Source organism: Thamnophis sirtalis, unplaced genomic scaffold (assembly GCF_051295495.1).
Source record: "Thamnophis sirtalis isolate CommonGarterSnake01/CBP01778 unplaced genomic scaffold, rThaSir2_p1.2 scaffold_2, whole genome shotgun sequence".
Classification (NCBI taxonomy): domain Eukaryota; kingdom Metazoa; phylum Chordata; class Lepidosauria; order Squamata; family Natricidae; genus Thamnophis; species Thamnophis sirtalis.
In genome coordinates this window covers 48,507,285-48,528,132 of record NW_028261382.1, presented here as the reverse complement: position 1 = coordinate 48,528,132, position 20,848 = coordinate 48,507,285, and the positions used below count along the sequence as shown (strand labels likewise).

The 20,848-nt window shown below is 48.1% G+C and overlaps 1 protein-coding gene across 1 annotated transcript in view; it reads right to left on the bottom strand.

Annotated features, from left to right (window-relative positions):
- Window positions 1-254: 254 nt before the first annotated feature.
- The window catches only part of SMG5 (SMG5 nonsense mediated mRNA decay factor), a 50,807-nt gene continuing 30,213 nt past the window's right edge, over window positions 255-20,848 (bottom strand). Inside the window, exons 13-22 of the mRNA XM_087705363.1 lie at window positions 18,878-19,047; window positions 17,683-17,758; window positions 14,730-14,905; window positions 14,181-14,339; window positions 10,312-10,371; window positions 7,736-7,895; window positions 7,391-7,481; window positions 5,713-5,787; window positions 4,319-4,457; window positions 255-2,604 (exon numbers count right to left, since the gene is read on the bottom strand). Of these exons, the coding sequence (XP_087561489.1) occupies window positions 2,521-2,604; window positions 4,319-4,457; window positions 5,713-5,787; window positions 7,391-7,481; window positions 7,736-7,895; window positions 10,312-10,371; window positions 14,181-14,339; window positions 14,730-14,905; window positions 17,683-17,758; window positions 18,878-19,047 (1,190 nt within the window). The 3' untranslated portion in view covers window positions 255-2,520. The remainder of the gene's footprint in view (window positions 2,605-4,318; window positions 4,458-5,712; window positions 5,788-7,390; window positions 7,482-7,735; window positions 7,896-10,311; window positions 10,372-14,180; window positions 14,340-14,729; window positions 14,906-17,682; window positions 17,759-18,877; window positions 19,048-20,848) is intronic.

Here is a 20,848-nt window from a genome sequence, read left to right as displayed (position 1 = left end):
CGACGGGAGCCAGAACCCACCACTGCCCCAAGGGGATGAAAGGGGTTGTTTGAAAGCCCTGTGGGTCACGGTTTGCTTTGGGGCAGCCTTCCACACCCAGGTTATTCTGAAAAGAAGCTTCTCCAGAGACCGAGGTGCCCAGCAGATGTTCTTTCGACCTGTCCAGTTGAGTGTCGAAGAAACCAACCTCTTGAAACGCACTCGCCCCCAACCCCGTCACAGTTCTTCCCCGCTCAAGGTAAACACGCAGACTCTTTTGATTTCACAAATGTTTATTATTATGGCAATGCAATTCCCCTTGCTCCAAAAAACGATAAAAATTAAAAAAAAAAGATGCTCTTGACATTGTCAACAGACAGGCCAGCCGTGGCTCAGACCGATGCACCCCACCCCCCTCCCCCCCACCCCCGAGAGCACTTGAAGAGAAGCCCCCGACCAGACTGCCAGCCTCGGCGACCCTTAAACGCTCGGATTTTTAAAATGTCCCTTCCGCACGAGCTTCGATCCCACCCTCCTCCCACCCCCACCCCCCCCAAAAAAAGAAACCCCAACACAATCCCAAGTGAAATCAATGCCAAAATTGTGCTGATCTTCTCCACGGAGGCCGACGTTTGCAGAGTTCCCTCTCTTTGCAGGGGTCTTACAAGCCGAGGGTGCTCAGACCCCCCTCTAAACCCCACAGGCTGGCCACGCCCCGAGTCTCTCTGCAGACTAGGGGCTTCTCCCATTGATCCCTTCCTGGGAGGAGGGGGGTGTCAGGAGGGCTAATTCTGTTGCCAAGATTCAAAATCAGGACCCATCCGCAGGCGGCTTCTTTTCCCGGGCACCGTTTCTGCGACGGCAAGTCGGGAAGGGGGGGGGGAGCCCTCCCGGAGATACAGAGCCAAGGGAACTCCTGATCTGCCCGCCACTCCAAAAGGGAAGGAGCTGGGAGGGGCCTTGGAGGGGGGGAGGCAACAGAGGGGAAAAGCCAGCAAAGAGAGAGAGAGAGGGAGAGAGAAAGCAGCCAAAGGTCGCGGTGACCGGCGGCAAGTCCTGCAATGCAGGCGGGAAGAGATCAAAGCAATGACATTTTTTTCTCTGCCGATGAACAAAAGCGGGAAGGACCACCGTTTTGAGACGCCCGACGTCTACGTGGCTGGTGGAAGCCCCACGCTTCCTTTTCCACGCCTGGGCAAGGCAGGGGCCAGGCCTCGAGGGCTTCCTCGCAGGGCAGGGCAGGGAAAAAACAACGGGATTTCCAGGCCTGCAAACGCCCCCCTTCTCCCCAACTTGTCGGAATAAGCTAAGCGCACGCAACACAAGGACAAAGCGTTGTGGTATTAGAGAATGAAGACGGCGCTCGGTCCGGCTACCCCAGGTTGGAGGAAGAGTTGGGGGACTGCTGACCGTTACCTGCTGCTTTGGTTTATATACCGAGTGAGGCAAAGCCAATCCCCAACATCTTAAGAAGCGTTCCTTCGTCCTGTCCTGCATCACACTTTCTAAAGGGAAACGGGGCGAGTAGGCCAGGGTGGAAGGTTCATCTGGGTCGGTCCCTGGTTGGTTAATGGGCATGGGGTTTTTTCCCGTCCTGCAGGCAGTGACGCAAACAGCCTGGCTGGTTTTTCACTTGGCAGGGATTCGCAGTCCCCTCCCAGCATTCAGGAAAGAGCGAGAGAAGACAGCATGCAAAGGGCTCCGGGGCTGCGGAGGAGGAAGAAAAAAGGGGGAAAGAATCATATTTTTTTTAAAAGGATAAAAGGTGGAGAAAGAGAAAAGCGGGGGGGGGGGGAGGAATAAATAGCCTAAACAGTCCTAAAAACCTTCCCACTTCCCTGGCTACAGTTGGCCATCCTTCCAAGGTTTCCAAGTCTGAACGGCGCCCCGAAAATGAGTCACTTTCGTCCGAGAAACACGGTAAAAGGAGGGGGGGGGAAAGGAACATTTAAGTTAAAAACGAAGACGAGCGCGTGCCCCTTTCCCCACCGCCGGTTTCCAAGAGAGCCTCGTCCAGCGATCCTGATCAATTCCCGCCAGGATCACACAGGCCCCCTTGGGGAGGTTTCGTCCTGCAGTCAGGCGACAGGGGAGCGGCAAAAAAAATCAAGGGAATTTTCCGTTTTGTTTCATTGTTTAAGCGCGGGAGCCTAGCCGCCGGCGCCTTTCTGACAACGAAAAACCGAGCGAGCGTCGAGAATGGAGCCCCCTCCCTCCCTCCTGCCGCTGTCTCTCCGGGGCGCGGCCAAGGTGCGCCTCTCTTCCCCCAAGAGCGGCTGCGATGTCCCCACGCGCGCCACCTCCTCTGCGGGGAGGGGAGGTGATGGCGGGGCAGTTGCGTGCGTGTTGTGTGCGCGCCCCCCTGCGCGCCCATGTGTTTGGCGCACACACCCCGGTTGCTCAAGTTTTCTTTTGGTGGGTTGCCGCCGCGGTTGCGTCGCGTCCAAGTTAGCGCCTGTGGTTTGACGTTCTTTCGTTCCAATGCGGTGCGTCCAGAGACGGGCAGACGGAGCTTCAACCAACCCGGTGGTCCCAAGAGGCTCAGCCCATCTCCTTCCACTGCTTGTAAAACTCCACCACGTTCTGGATCTCAATGCTGGCGCTGGCCGCTGCTTGGATCGCAGACTGAGGAGAGGAGAGAAAGGATTCCAGTGACCGGGCAGAAAAGGTCCCAGCCTTGCAGCTCAAGACCCCAGAGCTCACCTAGTCCATCCCCCTGCAGGAATCCATTGCTGTTGTATCCTGCGCAAATTGTCAATCTTCCTAAAAAGTAAAGGTTCCCCTCTCACATATATGCTAAATGTTCCCAATTCTAGAGGCGGTGCTCACCTCCGTTTCAAAGCAGAAGAGCCAGTGCTGTCCGAAGACGTCTCTGTGGTCATGTGACCGGCATGACTCAACACCAAAGGCGCACGGAACGCTCTTCCCTTCCCACCAAAGGTGGTTCCTATTTTTCTACTTTCATTCTTACATGCTTTCGAACTGCTAATTTGGTAGAAGGTGGAACAAGCAGCGGGAGCTCACTCCGTTACACGGTGCTAGGGATTTGAACCGCCAAACTGCCAACTTTTCTGATCGATGAGCTCAGCATCTTAGCCCAAGTCACCGCATCCTGTAGCCACTGCACCCCGTGTTCTTAGTTAGAAGGATGTTATTGCTTTTAATTTTTTTTTATAACATTGTTGGTTTTTTTTGTATGGGGATTTTATCCTGGTAAGCTATCTACATTCACAGAGTGAGCCGGGCTGTTATGTAAGTTTTCTTAAATAAATAAAGCTCATCTTTTGTCTTCCCATGCGGCATTCTTGGGCAGCAGTTGTAGCAATGGGGAAGAGCAGCATTATTTTGAGAAGTTCATTTGGATTTGTCTATCCTAGTAAGGAAAGGCTAGGTCAGGGGTGTCAAACTCCTGTCAAATGGTCCACGGGGTGCTTAGATCTGGCCTACAGTGCCTCTGCCTGCAAAAACGGGGCCTGGGGAGGGGGTGGCCTGCGTGACCTCCCCCAGCCTCAATTTCCGCTGGCAGGGGGCTATCAAAGACAATCTAAAACCAAAACAAAAGGAGAAATGTTCCTTTTGAGCATGCAAGAAGGGAGAGGAAAGAAGAGAGGGAAAGGCAAAGAAAAAGAAGGAAAGAGAGCAAGGAAGTCAAAAGGGGAAGGAAGAAGAAAGGTGAATGAAGAGGAAGAAAAAAAGAAAGGAAAGAGAAGTCAAGGAAAGAGAAGGAAAGGAAAGCAAAGGAGAGGAAAGGAAAGAGAATGAAATGAAAGGGAAGGAAAGAAAAGAAAAGAGAATGAAAGGAAATTGAAGGAAAGAAAAGAGAATGAAAGAAAAGAGAATGAAAGGAAAGAATTAAAGGAAAGAGAATGAAAGGAAATTGAAGGAAAGAGAATGAAAGGAAATTGAAGGAAAGGAAAGAGAAGGAAAGGAAAGGAAGATTAGAATGAGAGGGAGAATCTGAGGAAAGTCCTGCCTTAGCACTTGGTCATAACAGGTGAGCCTCCCCCGCCCTCCTCCGACATGAGTGACTTAGAGCTGCGCCCCTCCCCCAAGGTCAAACACAACCTCCGATGTAGCCCTCAGTGAAATTGAGTTTGATATCCCTGGTCTAGGGTTTCCTGCCAGAGCGTGGGGGTGGACTAGAAGACCTCCAAGGTCCCTTCCAGCTCTCAGTCATTCTATTCCAGTGTTTCTCAACCTTGGCAACTTGAAGATGTCTGGACTTCAACTCCCAGAATTCCCCAGCCAGCGAATGCTGGGAATTCTGGGAGTTGAAGTCCAGACATCTTCAAGTTGCCAAGGTTGAGAAACACTGTTCTATTCTACGCCGGACACCTACCTGCATGGGAGCAGAAAGTTTGCTGGGATCCTCCAGCTGGAAGCCGGTGATGACCGTCACCATGCCAGCTGTGTCATCTTCGCTGCCTCCCTGAGAGGCCGTCAGCTGCTTACAGCTGTCCAAGATCTTATAGAGGTTCCTGGGGAAGGAAGGAGGGAGGACACAAGTTGAAACGAAAGACAGGAGGAGCGAGAGAAAAACCTGTTGGCAAAAGCACCTCAGGTACAACTAGTCCTCGAGTTATGACCTCAACCATACCCAACGTTTATGTTGCTAAGTGAGACGCTTAAGGGAGTTCACCATATATACAGATAATCTTCTCCATTAGCTGTCAGCCTACTTAACACAACATATATTCTTCTATCCAATCACATTATTTACAATTTGTCCCAGTCTTGTTGCCTTGTCTAATACCAAAAATAAAATCTGTTCCAAACTTCGTAATATTCCCACTCCCCTTTATTTTTGAATTCGAGGGTGACTCTATTTGCTTCCGCACAGGCCAAAATTTTGGGACATTTTCTTTTTTCCAATACTGCACATAGGTTATTCGTGCCGCAATTAATATGTGGACTTATGAGCCGAGGTGGAGCAGTGGTTAAATGCAGCACTGCAGGCTACTTCAGCTGACTGCAGTTCTGCAGTTCAAATCTCACCGGCTCAGGGTTGACTCAGCCTTCCATCCTTCCGAGGTGGGTAAAATGAGGACCCGGATTGTTGTTGGGGGCGATATGCTGGCCCTGTAAACCGCTTAGAGAGGGCTGAAAGCCCTATGAAGCGGTATATAAGTCTAACTGCTATTGCTATGTGTATAATTAGATAGAGCCCATTTTTCTTATACCCCTCCGGTATTATGCCGAGGAGAAAAAATTTCTGGTTTGAACAGAATTTGATCTCCCACCATTTGTTTCAACCATGATCATTTTCCAATATCTTTTTGCCTCATTGCATGTCCACCACGTATGATAAAAAGTGCCTGGTGGGTTTTTTCGCACTTCCAACAATTTGGGGCCCAATTTTTAAACATTTTGGAGAGCCGTGCTGGGGGAAGATGCCCTCTGTAGAACATCTGGTACAGATTTTCCTTATAAGCTGTGGCCATTGTTAATTAACAATTAAGTATCCAAAGTCTTTCCCATTTAGCCAATTCCACAATGTAACCAAAGATTTTCGCCCAGGCAACCAGGAATATGATTATTGTGAAACTCCCCCCCCCTCAAATTAGTGTTCCTAGCCATCAAACTTCAAAAATACATTTCCCCAAAGGTTTCCACAATTTTGGCCACCACTGTACATGCGTGTGCTGGCCAGTCACTTGCATAACCCAGTTCCAAATAGGCCACGGCCCTGGGGTTGGAGACCCCTGAGTTAAGGGACGAAGCCCGCATGCTTACCAAGCATCTAAATCTTGTCTCTTCAGCTTATGCCTCTCAAAACTTTTCCCCACTTCTTTCTGACAGCGAATGTACCTGGAGAAGCAATCACAGGAGAGAATCATAATATTACTAATATTACTAAGCAGTGATGGCCCTTCTCTAAATATAAGGAAGGACAAAGTAGCCATGACAGATGTAGCAACTGGCTTTAGAATTGAGAGTGGAGAAAGTTTCTGTCTCTACGGTGGAGAAATATCAGCCCAAAGGATTTTTTTTTGTACAGATTTTTAATAATGATCAGTAAAACAGCTGTTTCCAGCTTTTGGAATGCAGCTTAATTTGTTTCGTTTTTTCTTCAAAAACTCATTCCCATGGCCATTCTCTCCTGTATAGGGAGTCCTCGGCTTATGACTGCAATTGAGCCCAAAATTTCAGTTGCTAAGCGAGAGACGTTAAGTGCATTTTGTCCCATTTTATGAGCTTTCTTGCTTGAGGTGTTAAGGGAATAACTGCAGTTGTTAAGTGAGTCTGGCTTCCCCATTGACTCTGCTCATCAGAAGGTCGCAAAAGGGGATTGTGTGACAAAGCAAACGTCATAAGTATGAGTCAGTTGCCAAGCGTCTAATTTTTGATCATGTGACGATGGAAATAGGGCAATGGTTGTGTGAAAAACTGTCATATTTTCAGTGCTGTTGTAACTTTGAACGGTCACTAAATGAATTGTTGCAATTTGAGGAGTACGTATAGTTTCAAGAAGAGGAAAAACTCGTGACCCGACAAAAGCGCGCCGACAAAACTGCGTCGCTAAAACCGTGACGTCATCAACGCGCCGACAACAGCGCGTTGACAGAAGGGCGATTTAAGTTAAGGTAAGGGTTAGGTTTAGGGTTAGGTTTACAGCGCCTTTCTGTCGGCGCGCTGTTGTTGGCGCGATTCAGTGCTCATTCGTTGGCGCAGTTCAGAACTCATGGTTTTGTCACCGCGCTTTTGTCGGTCGCCCTTTTGTCGGTGAACTGGAAAAATTACCTTCTGATCAATGAAAAAATAATGGAACAAGCAGTTTCTTTCAAATGTCCTTTTGAGTTTTCTTCTTTGGAATGTACCGTATTTTTCGGACTATAAGGTAGACTTTCTTGTCTCCCAAAGGGGGTGGAAATTTCTGTGCGTCTTATAGACCGAATATTACCAAAGCCCCGCCTACTCACCGCCCACTGTTTGGTCTCCGCAACCCCCGTTTTCGGCCTTTTTGGCCCATTTTCTTGGGTTTTGTGCAGCCCGTTTTCTAGGCTTTTTTGGGCCCTTTCCCCCCTAAAACAAACAAGGCTGCAAAAACCCTCAAAACGGGCCATCAAAACTCTCAAAAACGGGCCAAAAAAGCCTCAAAAATGAGCCATAAAGCCTCAAAAAGTCCAAAAAAGGCCCCAAAACAGGCAAAAAAAAAAAGCCTTGAAAAGGGACCAAAAGAAGCCTCAAAAATCGGTAGAAAAAAAGGCTGGAAAGGGCCAGAAATGGGACACACGGAGGCCCAAAACCCCTTTTGTTGTTGTTTTCCTCTTCTAAGTCTTATAATCCGAAAAATACGGTAGTTCATTCAAAATGTTTAATGTAGGTAATTTGACATTCTGCAATGCTTCCCCCCCCCCCCCCCCGATCAATATGTGGAGGAAAAAAGCAGGAGAGGGACAGGACAACCTACCTGTTTCCCTTTTTAAATTCTGCTTCTAAGTATCGGATGCTGTCCCGAGCTCCTGCGTTCTCCTTCTTCAGGAAATCCAAGCCATCGATGACTAAAAGGAGAAAATGAGAGCCAAGCGTTCCTCTTGCTTCCTCTTTTAACAACAATGGGGGCCCCCACCCCCTGCAACCTCCAGAGTCCCAAGGGGGCTCGGAAATCTTCCTTAAAGCCACGCCTCCCCTGGCCCAACAGCCCCAGGCGCCTTCCTCTTGCCTTCCAGATAGCCGTCTTGAGGTACAGAGAAATTTCCCTTGGCCAAATCTACCAGGCATGTGCCGGCTTCAGCTCTACCTGCATTCTGCTTACCTGTCCGTGGGATGATGACAATGAACCGTCCGCTGGCGGCCAGCTGCCTGATGGGGCTGAGATGCTGGCAGAGGGCCTGGGTGTCCGGGACCAGATATGGGGACATCACACACTGAGCCTTGGGCTGCTGGAGACTGCCTTCCAGCTGGGACACCTCCAGCTGTTTGGGGAAGGAGGGGGAAAATGGAAACAAGAATCTTTAGTGAAGAAGCTCGGAGGAAAAAAAGACACCGTCTCGATTGGCTCCTTGCCACTCAGAAGAAAGCGACAAAGCCAGGACGTTATTCCATGCCAATACACACAACTCACCAGCTTCTCTCTCCGAATTAATATAAAGTAGCGGCCAAAATTGTGGAAACCTTTTGGGAAAAGTGTATTTTTGAGGTTTGATGGAGCTTCAAGATAATTGTTAAGGCCCTGAGGATTTAATAGCTGCCAACTGATGCAAGACTATAAGATGTAATTTGTAAGATGAAGGCAAGGCTAATGAAACAAGATTGATTCATTGCAGCTATGGTACATCCCTTTTAAGACTCTGATGGGAGGTCCAGACAAGTCTATATATAGGTGGCTATTAGAGGGTGTTTTTTCTTCTTCTCGGCTTGTATTCGGTTCTCTCCTTGTGTCTGTAGTGAATGGTAAGGGATTTTATCTTTTGCATGTGTTTGCCTGTATATAGTTGTAAATAAACCACTGTTAATTGTTTTACGGCTCTGTGTGCTGTGTTATTTCTCCTGGGTGTATCCCATAATACTAATCACGCTGCCAAAACTATGACGATGATCACATTCCATTGCTGGAATGGCCTGGGAATACACTTTTCCCAAAAGGTTTCCACAATTTTGGCCACTACTGTAGTAAATACAGACAGATTGCGATGAATGGAGGTTGGAATATTGCGATATTTGATTCAGTGCAAAGCGGATTTTTTGCATCTCTTCTTCACTTATGTGCTTAATATTTTTCCCTGGTGTTTATTATTACACTTCGATTCAATTCAGTTTATTACAGTCATAAGGCCAGAGATCAGAACAAATAAAAACAACTCCGTAAATGTACAACTGAAAACTCTCAATATAAAATCATAAAACCAAAATCAATGATAAAATCCTTATTTTGCCAAAATAAGGGCATGCATAGCCTTTAGGACAGTGTTTCTCAACCGAATGCTGGCTGGGGAATTCTGGGAGTTGAAGTCCGGACATCTTCAAGTTGTCAAGGTTGAGAAACACTGTTTTAGGAGGCTTGTAGAGTGCTCCCGGGGGCCAAAAACGAGCAAACAAATGCTGCATTCAGGGTATATAAGACGCACCCAGATTTTCACCCTCTTTTTTTTGGGGGGGGGGGGGGGAGGTGCATCTTATACTCTGAACAATACGGTATGGTTTTTCTGACATCAAAGGAGCGTGTGGCCCACAGTCTCCACCTCTCCTGAGCCACAGGGACAGAGTCTTTCAGCCAATGGCATCCTTTTATACTTGCCGTACAGGACGGCCAACTGAAGCGCATGGCACTGTGCGAGCGAAAATGCTTTCTGGTGGTTTGCTGACTCCAACTGGCTAAGATTATTATACTGATGTCTGAGGCCTGGTGGTGCAGTACAGGTAGTCCTCGACTTAGAACCACAATTGAGCCCAAAATCACAGTTGTTAAGTGAATTTCGCCCTATTTTATGACCTTCCTTGCCACAGTTTGTTAATTGAATCACTGCAGCTATTAAGTTAGTAATAATACAGTTGTTGTTAAAAATAAATCTGGCTTCCCCCAATTGACTTTGCTTGTTGGAAGGGGATTATGGGAAGCCTGGACACTGCAACCGTTACAAATAGGAGTCAGCGGCCAAGCATCTGAATTTTGATCACATGACCATGAGGATGCTATAACCGTTGTAAGTGTGAAAAAGGGCCATAAGTCACCCTTTTTTTATTGCCGCCATCACTAAATGAATTGTGGTAACTCGAGAATTACCTGTTTTGCAGGCTAAACTCTGCCTACAGTCAGGAGTTCAATCCTGACCGGACCAAAGGTTGACTCAGCCTTCCATCCTTCCGAGGTGGGTAAAATGAGGACCCAGATTGTTGGGGGCAAATATGCTGGCTCTGTAAACCGCTTAGAGAGGGCTGGACAGCACCAAGAAGCGGCATATAAGTCTAAGGGCTATTGCTATTTTTTCCTTTACAGTGATTAGAATGCAGTACTGCAGGCTAACTCTGCTCAGCCAAAGGTTTGAATCTGACTAGCTCAAGGTTGACTCAGCTTTCCTCCTTTCGAAGTCATTAAAATGAGGACCCAGATTTTTGGGGGAGGGGGGACAAGAGGCTGACCCTGCAGACCACTTAAGGGAGGGCTGTAAAGCACTGTGAAGTGGTATATAAGTCTAAGCGCTATTTCTATTTAATTGCATTTGCCCAGCAGAATTACTTCCCAAGACGGACAGTCTTATAAGTCAAGTCAAATCAAGTGAATGAAATAAATGATTCGGCAAGGCAGATTCCTTTCCTGCCCAGGAGAATGGCTCTGATTGGAGCAAGGTCCCAATTCAGAAAAACACACGGCAGTCAGCCCCGCCCCTGTACCTGCAGCCGAAGCTGGGCCATGTCCCGCATCAGGCGATTCCGCCGGGCTTCCTCGGCAGCCTAGGAGGGAGGGAAGGAGGGAGACCAAGTTAGCCTGCTTCTTAAACTATGACCTCTCCGTTTTCCAAATGCATCGCTAGGATGATACTTTTTAGGATACGGCTTCCCAAAACTCCCATGGCAAAGAGTGAATCCACATAACACTTCATTCTCTGACCGATGCCAGATGCCGTAGTTGTTTTTTTTATTTAATCGTACTGACCACACAACATTGGCACGCAAAACTTTGGAAAGGCCCAGAAAACTTTTCAACGTTTTAAAGATTCCCCCACCCCTCCAAAAAAACCCAACCCAACCAATTTTAAGATCCGGAAAGAAGCAACGTTGGGTTGAATCCTGCTATAGCCCTATTATTCACCTACCCTGGTCCCCTGAAAATAAGACCTCCCCGGATAATAAAGCCCAATTGGGCTTTTGAGCACATGCACTAAAATAAGCCCTCCCTAAGTGGGAGGAGGCAAACTTTTGATATGTACTCGTTCGCACTTTTTCGTTTCAGATCTTGCTTCACGTTCGCTGTTTTCATTTCGGAGTATAAGACGCACCAAGGTTTTGAGGAGGCAATTTTTTTAAAAAAGTAGGTAGGTAAGTAGAGGGATAAGAGAGGGAGAGAAAGAGAGAGAAATACAGTAGGTAGGTAGGGAGAGAGACAGTTAGGTAGGTAGATAAAGGGATAGAGAGAGAAATACAATAGGTAGGTAGGGAGAGAGAGGGAGTAGGGAGGTAGGCAGATGTTTCCAGGTGTTTATCCATGTGCTGGAGAAGGAAATCGCTGGCAATCTGCAGCACCTAAGACTTTGTTTCTGCTGGCACAGCACTTGATCAATCTAATTCTCATCAATCAGTTAAAGAGCTTTCCAAAGGGGGGGGGGGAGTTATTGCACTCTGCAAACTGCCTGGCAACATCCTCGATCCTGTGCTGGCATTACCCACCAATTAAGGGCAGCTTCCCTTATTAGGTATTTCCAGCAACTGGACTCATGAGGTTGAAGCTGCAAGCACCCCTCTTGTGTGTGCAAATACAGGTGGTCCTCAACTCATGACCACTGTTGAGCCTGAAATTTATCCTGCTAAGCGAGACGGTTACTGTATTTTTCAGAGTATAAGACGCACTTGTTCCCCTTAAAACAGGGCAAAACTTTTGGTGCATCTTATACACCGAATGTAGCCCCGCCCACCCCCACCCGTCAGCCATTTTTGGCCTCTGCACGTCACCTTTTCAGCCTCTGAACGCTCCGTTTCAGACCAGTTCAAGGCTGCGGGATCGCCAGAGCACATGGCCGCCGATTGCCGCCTCCGCGCATCGCGTTTTGCCCTCCGCACACCCCGTTTTTGGGGATCCCCACTGCCTGGAACTGCCCAAAAATGCAACGCGCAGAAGCCGGAAACAAGATGCACATAAGTTAATAATGCAGTACTGCAGGCTACTTTTGCTGACTGACGGCTATTGGGGGTGATAGGCTGACTCCGTAAACCGCTTAGAGCAGTGGTCCCCAACCCCCGGTCCACGGACCGGTGCCGGGCCGTGGAGTACCTGGCACCGGGCCTCGCAGCGGCCAGGGGCCATGATCGCTCTTTTAAATCCGCTCCTCTTAAATGCATTTCTCTCCCCCCCCCTTTGGTCCCACCCTCGGCTCTCTCTCCCTCCCTCCCTCGCCGTCTCCTCCCTTCTCTCTCCCCCACTCCCGCACCGATCCATCGCCAGGGAAAGAGAGAGTGAGAGAGTGAGAGAGGAGAGAGAGAGGGAGAGAGGGAGGGAGTCAAGAAAACTGTTCCGGCCGCCGCTGAAATGACTGAGTAACTTTTGCGCTTGGATCTGCTTTTTCAAACCTCCCCCAATCATCATCGCCTTCCTTCCCGCCCTGCCGCGCTTGGTCTGGCTCTTTTCTTTTTTTGCTCTCTCCTCGGCTTTTCCTGCTTTCTCCCTGCAATTTTGTCACCCAGATGCATGCTGTGGTTCGCGAGTGCGGCTCGGTTTTATGTGTCCGCTTCTCTCCCTTTCTCTCCACACACCCCCCACCTCCATTTAATTATTTTTTTTAAAAGAAAGAAAACCGTAGTTCTGCCAATTGCAAAAAAAAAAAAAGTGTGTGTGCGTGCATATCTGCCGGCGGGTGTGTGTTTGTGTGGGGTGTGTGTGTGTGTGTGTGTGTGTGTATGCGCGCGCGGAGAGAGACTGGTTGGAAAGGAAGGACAGGACTGGCGGTGTGTGTTTCTACAGCCACTCCGGTGGAGGCTGCACTAGCCGTCAGATCTGGGTTTTTTTTTTCCCCTCTCCTTATTCCGGCAGGTCATTTTAATCCTTGCTAATTACTTTCTGTTCTTCGCTTGCCAGCTTCCTTCCCACCCTCCTTCCTCCTCCTCCCCCCCCCGCCGGGTGCGCCTCCCCGCTTTTACTCCCAAACAGTTATATATTTATATATATATTTATTTTCTCTCTCTCCAAGGCATTCGCGCGCGCGCGCTCTGTTCTTTGCCCGCCGAATGTGGTGGGGAGGGGGAGGGCGGGCAGAAAGGTTGGTCCGGGTTGAGGGTTCAGGATGGTCTTTGAGGAACATAAGTCTGTCCGGGTGGGGGGGGGGGCATATTAAAGCACTTTATATTTATGTAATTGTATTTTATTTTGTAAGGCATGTTTAAATACAATAAAATAAAAGTTGTTTAATCAAAACAATCTGATATATAAACAATCAATGTGTCGTCGCGAACAACACCCCCCCACCCCTGCGCGCGCTCAGCGGGCCACGGTAAAATTATCAAAGGCTGACTGGTCCGCGGCGATAAAAAGGTTGGGGACCACTGGCTTAGAGGAGCTGTGAAGCACTGAGAAGCAGGATATAAGTCTAAGCGCTATTGCTATCTTCCTTCCTTCCTTCCTTTCACAGTTGTTAGAATGAAGTATTGCAGGCTAACTCTGTCCACTGCCAGCAGTTCAATCCTGAGTGACTCAAGGGTGACTCAGCCTTCTGTCCTTCTGAGGTGGGTAAAATGAGGGCCCAGATTGTTGGGGGCAAGAGGTTGATTCTGTAAACTGCTTAGAGAGAGAGGCTGTAAAGCACTGTGAAGTAGGATATAAGTCTAAGTGCTTTTGCTATTGCCCTTCCTTCCTTCCTTCCTTCCTTCCTTCCTTCCTTCCTTCCTTCCCTCCCTCCCTCCCAGTGGTTAGAATGCAGTATTGCAGGCTAACTCTGCCTACAGCCAGCAGTTTGATCCTGACCAGCTCATGGTTGACTCAGCCTTCCGTCCTTCCGAGGTGGGTAAAACGAGGACCCAGATTGTTGGGGGCAAGAGGCTGACTCTGTAAACCGCTTAGAGGGGGCTGGAAAGTACTATAAAGTGGTATATAAGTCTAAGGGCTATTCCTTCCTTCCTTCCTTCCTTCTTTTCTTCCTGTTAGAATGAAGGATTGCAGGCTAACACTGCCCACTGTCAGCAGTTCGATCCTGACTGGCTCAAGGGGGACAAGAAGCTGATTCTGTAAACCGCTTAAAGAGAGACTGTAAAGCACTGTGAAGCGGGATATAAGTCTATGTGGTATTGCTATTGCTATCACCCCTCTCAATTTCACCACATACCCCATAGTTTCCAATCTTTTCACAAACCCCAAAGAGATGCCTCCTTTTAAAAATCAACGGATGAGGGAATTGAACTGACCGTCTCCCTCGATACCAGGAGGAGGAGGAGGAGGCCGCCAATGGTTGTGACTAGTTACGGGGAAGATGGGAGCACTGGTCAGCTAGTCCTTCTGCCCACACCAGTATCCGCCCCCAGCCTTGGTTTCTACCAACCCCCCCCCCCCTTGGCCTCACCATGCGGAACTGTGCCTGGGCCTGCTGCACCAAGCCGTCCTGCTCCGACTGCGCGATGCTGATGAAGATCCCCACTTCGGAGTTGTACTGCAGGATGCTGCCTTGCAGACGGGTGATGAAATGGCCGAAGCTTCGGATGCAACAGATGCGAACTACGGACTGTGGGGAAGAGGAGAAGGTAGGGGGGGAGTCAAGCCAAGGAGAAGACTGCAGAAGAAGCTGGGCTGGGAGGGAGAGGATGGACGGACAGGCAGTGGAAGTAACCACAAGAGCTGTGGTGGTGCAGTGGTTAGAATACAGAATTGCAGGCTAACCCTGCCCACAATCAGAAGTTCGATCCTGACCAGCTCAAGGCTGACTCAGCCTTCCATCCTTCCGAGGTGGGAAAAATGAGGATTGTTGGGGCCAAGAGACTGACTCCGTAAACTGCTTAGAGAGGGCTGCAAAGGGGTATATAAGTCTTAAGCGCTATTGCTATTGTAGTCCTCAACTCAACCCACATCCAACTCTTTGGGTGTTTTTTCTTTAAAAAAAAGAAATCTCCATCACCTCCTCCACTTCGGTAAGGACAGGCCGGTCCTGCTCGAAGTTAAACCTCTTGTGCGCGCTCTTCAAGGGGGGCAGGTTGCGGAGAGCCACGTCTTCTGGCAGGAGCAGGCAAGTGTTCAAGTCGGGAAGTTCGCAGCCCGACAACATGCTCTTCACTTCGCTGGAGAGAAACAACCCTGCGACAAGAATAGAGGAACAGATTAACAGAGTTGGAAGGGACCTTGTAGGTCATCTAGGCCAGTGTTTTTCAACCTTGGCAACTTGAAGATGTCCGGACTTCAACTCCCAGAATTCCCCAGCCAGCGAATGCTGGCTGGGGGATTCTGGGAGTTGAAGTCCGGACATCTTCAAGTTGCCAAGGTTGAAAAACACTGATCTAGGCAACCCCCTGCCCAAGCAGGAGACCCTACACCATTTCTGACAGAGGGCAGTCCAATCTCTTCTTGAAAGCCTCCAGGGATGAAGCTCCCACAACTTCCGAAGGCAACTTCTGTTCCTTTGGTTGATTGTTCTCACTGTCAAAAAATGTTTCATTTCTAGGTTGAATCTCTCCTTGATCAGTTTCCATCCGTTGTTCCTCATCCTGCCTCCATGTGCTTTGGCGAATAGCTTGACCCCCTTCCTCCTCTCTGTGGCAGCCCCTCAATTATTGGAAGATGCTCTCCTGTCTCCCCTGGTCCTTCTCTTGCCTAGACTAGCCAGGCCCAGTTCCTGCAATCATTCTGTCAAGTTTCCGAAAGATGCCCTCATTAATTCCTGAACATCGAGCCAAGTTTCAAAAGCAAACCAATCATTTATTAGGAGCACCGTTTTGGCAAGACCTTATTGCAGTCACATCTGAGCTTCATTTGAATTATAGCTGAACTTCACCCGTTCCTTCCCTCCCCTCAATCTGTGTCATCAATCACATTCTCCAAAGAGGTGCACTACTCTGACTCTAGCCGAAAGTATGCGTGGAATGAGCTCCCCCACCTTTTTCCTCACCATGGCAACGTTATGAGTTGACACATTTTTTATATGAAGGGAGTCCATCAACCACAGAGCCTAGAGGGAGGAAAAACCTGAAGCCTTTCTGGGGCCCTTTTTAATTCTGAATTTTAATAGTTTCATTCATTCTGCGTCGGACACAGAGAGGCAGAGCCGTCTGGCATTTCCCAGCCACCAGAGAAGAGGCAGCTGACTTTGGAGTCAGAAGCGAGTGAGGAGGAACAGCTGGGACCTGTTGCAGATGCGTGTATGCGCAGAGCAGATAGGAGAGGTGAACAATGGAGGACAAGGAGCCAGCTCGGGAAGCAAAAACAGACGCTGACACTGACTGGGGAATAAATAGGAGGAAAGGGGAGTGGTGTGGTTGTCACAGACAACCACGTCACCATTTCTGGAAAGTCTGTACTGTGTGTGTGTGTGTGTGTTTTGTGCGACAAAGATTCCCTTTCAGAACTGAGGTTTGTCTATTTCTCTGTTTGAACTGACTTCATTTGCGGGAGCTCACAGCCTTGCATTGATCATAACGAGCTGATAAAGACTATTGCTTCAATTAACGTCATGCGGGACTCTTGCCTCTATGTTGGGGAAGGCAATTACCCTATTTTTTGGAGTATGACGCATGTTTCCCCCCTAAAAGAGCGTGGAAATGTTGGTGTGTCTTATACACCAAATAGAGACATTTTTGGCCTCCCGAAGCCCCGCCACCGCATTCCATTTTTGTGGAAAAACGGACCATTTTTCCCAAAGACGGAGGCTTTTTTGCCTTCCCTCAGCCCTGCTGAAGCCTGCAGGGTGCCTCTTCAAAATCTTGGTGCGTCTTATACAACGGTGCGTCTTATAGTCCGAAAAATACGTTAATTCCCAAGGTGTGAATAAAGAGGGTTTTTTTCCCCCCTTTGTGGGGGAAGTCTCTTGCTTCTGAGAAGGGCAGGTCACAACACACACAGGCAAATACATTGTGAGAATAGGGATGAAATCCTAGTTATTTGGGTAAATTGGTTGAGGTTATTTGAGGAACCCGATACACTCCATCTTGAATATCTGACTAGCCAGAAAGTTACTCTAGAAAATCACCGCTTGGAGCAAAATCAGAAAATTACAGTGATCTGACCGGAAATAGCCTGATGGGTTGGAACAAGAGATGTTTTGCAGGAAGCCGGTAAGGATCTTACTGTTTAGTTCTGGGAAAGCGAGGTCTTTTGGGCCTTTCTGAACACTTGTGTTACTGGAATTTACCTGTACCTTTTTCGGAACATTTGGGGAATTTCCATGTATTTTTCACATTGTACTTTTTGCACGCAACTGTATTTTTGTATCCAGGTTATGAGACATTTGATACATCGTTTTGAATATATAAGTGTTGTGACTCAGCAGAAACCTCCTGTGAGTGGTTTCGGGATGCATGCAAAGAGCAGCTGTGGCTTGTTAGGATCTCCTCCTGCAGATAAAATGACTGATGGTGCCACGCCCTGGTGGCAGAAGTCAACGTTCGTTCGTTCCATTCCGTTCCATTCCTGTTCTAGTCAAGTCTGTTTGTTTGCAATCATCGAGAAGAAGCATTTGGATAAGTGTCTTGATTTATGTAATTCTGTTTGATATCAGTTTGAGTGAAGACTTTTTGCCAGAGCCTTTTATCTGTGTTTATTTTGGGCTCGCAGCCAGCTCGAGCCGGGATTGATAAAGACATTCCTTTGTAAGCTGTGTGTGGCTGTCGTTTCTGAATGAACAAGATGGGGGTCAGAACATATAAGGTGCGCCTATGTACCTTGTAAGTTATTCTCATTTGTGTGGGAATCCACTTGCGCAAGTGTAATAAACTAGATGCTTTTTGATCATAGTCTCCTTGGCCATTTTTTTGATATGTAGAAAATATATCTGGGATATTTTTCTCACATACATATTCAGAGGGGAGGGTGGGGGAGAGAAATAATGAAAGAAGAAAAAGAGAATTTCACACAAGGGTTACCTGAATCTTGCAGATCTGCCATTGAAGGAAGCAGGTTCAGGAGGACCGAAAGCCGATTCCATAAACTCTGGGAACTCTGCAAGGAGAGAAGGTGGGACACAAAAAACAGGGAAGTTTAGATATTGGAGGACCCCCCCCCCCTCCAGGGGCTTTAGAGGTCTCAGCAAGGCGTTCCAAGTCTTTGCTTCAACCGCGAGGTTTGTTTCTTCCGAATGCTAGAGCAGAGGTCTTCAAACATGGCAACTTTTAAGACTTGTGAACTTCAACTCCCAGAATTCTCCAGCCAAGCTGAAGTCTAAAAGTCTTAAAGTTGCCAAGTTTGGGGACCCCTGGGCCAGAGCATCGAATTATTGGGAGGTCCTTCATGGCCCCCAATAATGTGGCTTTTAACCCAGAGCTGCTCCTGAAAGAGAGAAAGCCCAAAGGAAATGGACAGATTCACAAAAGAAATAAAAGGCAAAGAGTATGGAAAAGTATGGAATTTATGGTACAAATGGCTAGAGGAAAGATACAAAGAATAAGAAAGCAATAGGGGGGGGGGGGAGATTAAGAAATTAGAAAATAATCACAAAACCGCAGAATTAACAAGAGGGGGGAGGGAAATGTAAGATAGATTGTATATAAAATAGTACTGAATAAGAAGCATAAGAAAAATGTATGTACATAGAAGGATATGAGATGTATTGTATAGAAATATGTACATGGAAAGAGAATAGGAATAAAAGAAATATAAGTATAAATAACTATATGTAGATGAAAATGTATAAAAATAGATATATACGTATAAATATTGATATATAAAGGCATATATGTATGGATAAAAGGAGTATAATGGATGCGATGTAGAAATGGTGCAAGGATGATATTTATGTTTTTAAAAAATGAAAAAAACTGCAGACTATGGGAACCATTTACTCTACTCAGGAAACTCTGAGGACACAGAGAAACCTCCGTGGCCTCAATGACAATTTTAAAAGGATGCAAATGACCAGCTATCTGCAAGGAGAATCAATCCTTCCCTTCCCCACCATCCAGTCAGAGCTGAAGAAGCTTCTTGGATGAGAAGCGAAACGTCTTCAGAGAAAAACCAGAAAGTCCAGTTGCCTCTTGAGAAAAATCACCTTAGGGACATTAGAACCCAAGGCGGCCAAAGAGAGGGGAAGAGAGGCTTCTGCAGGAGCCGAGAGCCACTCACCTGCGCGCACATGATGATGAGGTCAGTGTTTGTCCTCAGCCAGTCCAGGAACACCTTGACCGTCGGCAGCAACCCTTCGCCACTTATAATTTCCAGCTTCTCTTGGAGCGAGCGCTCGTTCCGGCAGGATCGGCTGCTGGAGATGCTCTCTTCCGACTCGGAAACATCGTCTCAGAACAGGGAAAGACCACCGATCGTTAAAACCCTCAAGAGGTCGGAGAACTCAGCAAGGGGCAAAGGACGGCAGGACTGGAAAAGAGCGGGACAGCCCCCTTCCATGGCGGGGAGTGTGCAGCCAAGGGATCATGGCTGCGATGGCGAACCTGTGGAATGCGTGCCCAAAGTGGCGCATGAAGCCATGTCTCCCGGAGCGTGCAGCCTTGCCATTTTGTCTTCTAGGTTTCTAGCGCGTGATGATTAGCTGTCCTTTCCGCGCATAGGGCAGTGCCGAAAACTACATGCTAAAACCTGGAAGTTTGGCTTTTCTGGAGCATGGCCCTGCGCACATGCGCACGGGACGTTTCCATGCGACTGTGCCGAAAAGGTTCACCCTCACTGGATTATGGGATCAGAAGCCAAATGCAGGCAGCCCTCAATTTACGGCCGTTATCAAGCCCAAAATTTCTGTTGCTATAAGTGAGGCATTTGTTAACAGAGTTTAGCCCCATTTTACGATGGTTGTTAAGTGAATCGCTGCAGTTATGTTAGCCACACGAAGTGGATCTGGTTTCCCCGTTGCTTGTCAGGTAGTCGCAACAGGGAAAATCACATGACCTGGGATGTAACAACAGTCATATATGTGAGTCAGTCCCCAGGCATTTGAATTTGGATCAGGTGACCATGGGGAGACTGCAAAGGTGGTAAGGATGAAAAACGACAGCAAGTCACTTTTCTCAGCGCTGTCGTCACTGAACGAAGCGTTGTAAATCGAGGACTAGTTCCTGTCAGAGACACCCATCCATCTACAGATGTCTTAAGACACCTGATGGCAAAACTATGGCACGGGTGCCAGAGGTGACACAGAGCCCTCTCTATGGGTATGAGCACTGTCACCAGCTGGTCTCTTTGTGGGCACTGGAGAGTCGGAAAACGGCCCCAAAACGCCCCCCCAAAACGGCCAGAAAACAGCAAAAACAGGCATACGCACGCCAGCCAGCTACTCTTCGGGTTTCCGGTGCTCCAGCGATGCGGAGACCAGCTGGCAGGCGCATGACCGCAGATTCCGGTTTTCCGGTGCTGAAAAGGTTCGCCGTCACTGTCTTAGAGATTTGTGCCCAATTTTATAATGGGCCGATACTGAGAATTTTCAGCCCGAGAGGCAGATAAACCCAGGGTCAGGCCTGCAGCCATCTTTACTTTTGGGTCTTTAGCCTGCCACACTTTCTATTATTCTACTATGCCTTTTCTAGGGTGGGAAAACGGGAGGGGGGGATTGTATGGAGTTAGATGATATGTAGCCATAACAACATTCTTTCTAGAAGTCCAAGGTCATCCTTTGTCTCTGCACCTCTGCACCTGACCGGAAATGCATGTGTGTAACTGCCAACATGGACCATGGGATGGACTTGGGGGGGGGGGGGCAAGATCGTGAACTTTCAACTGGGTGGGGACAACCGGGAAGCTTTCAGATTCGGGTTTTCCCAGATGTGCCAACGTGGCTCTCTTGATAAATGGGAACTTTGAGGAATCCTTTGCCTTGGAATCTAATTTAATTTTGGATGTTATGGGGAACCCTGACATTACCCCGAATGTCCCTTAAAATGCTTCACCAGCTACCCCTGCAGTTGGGGTGCTGGGCCGGGTGCTGACTCCCGACACCAACCTGACCCGGGACAGTGTAAAATATCAGCGAAGATGGAGAAATGTAGCAGATAACAGGTGACTTCCCTGTGCAGACACAATCTGCAAACATTCGAAAGCTGGAAGGGGGGGAGGACACCCAGCTTTCCCTTTTCTTTCCCTGCCTCGCCG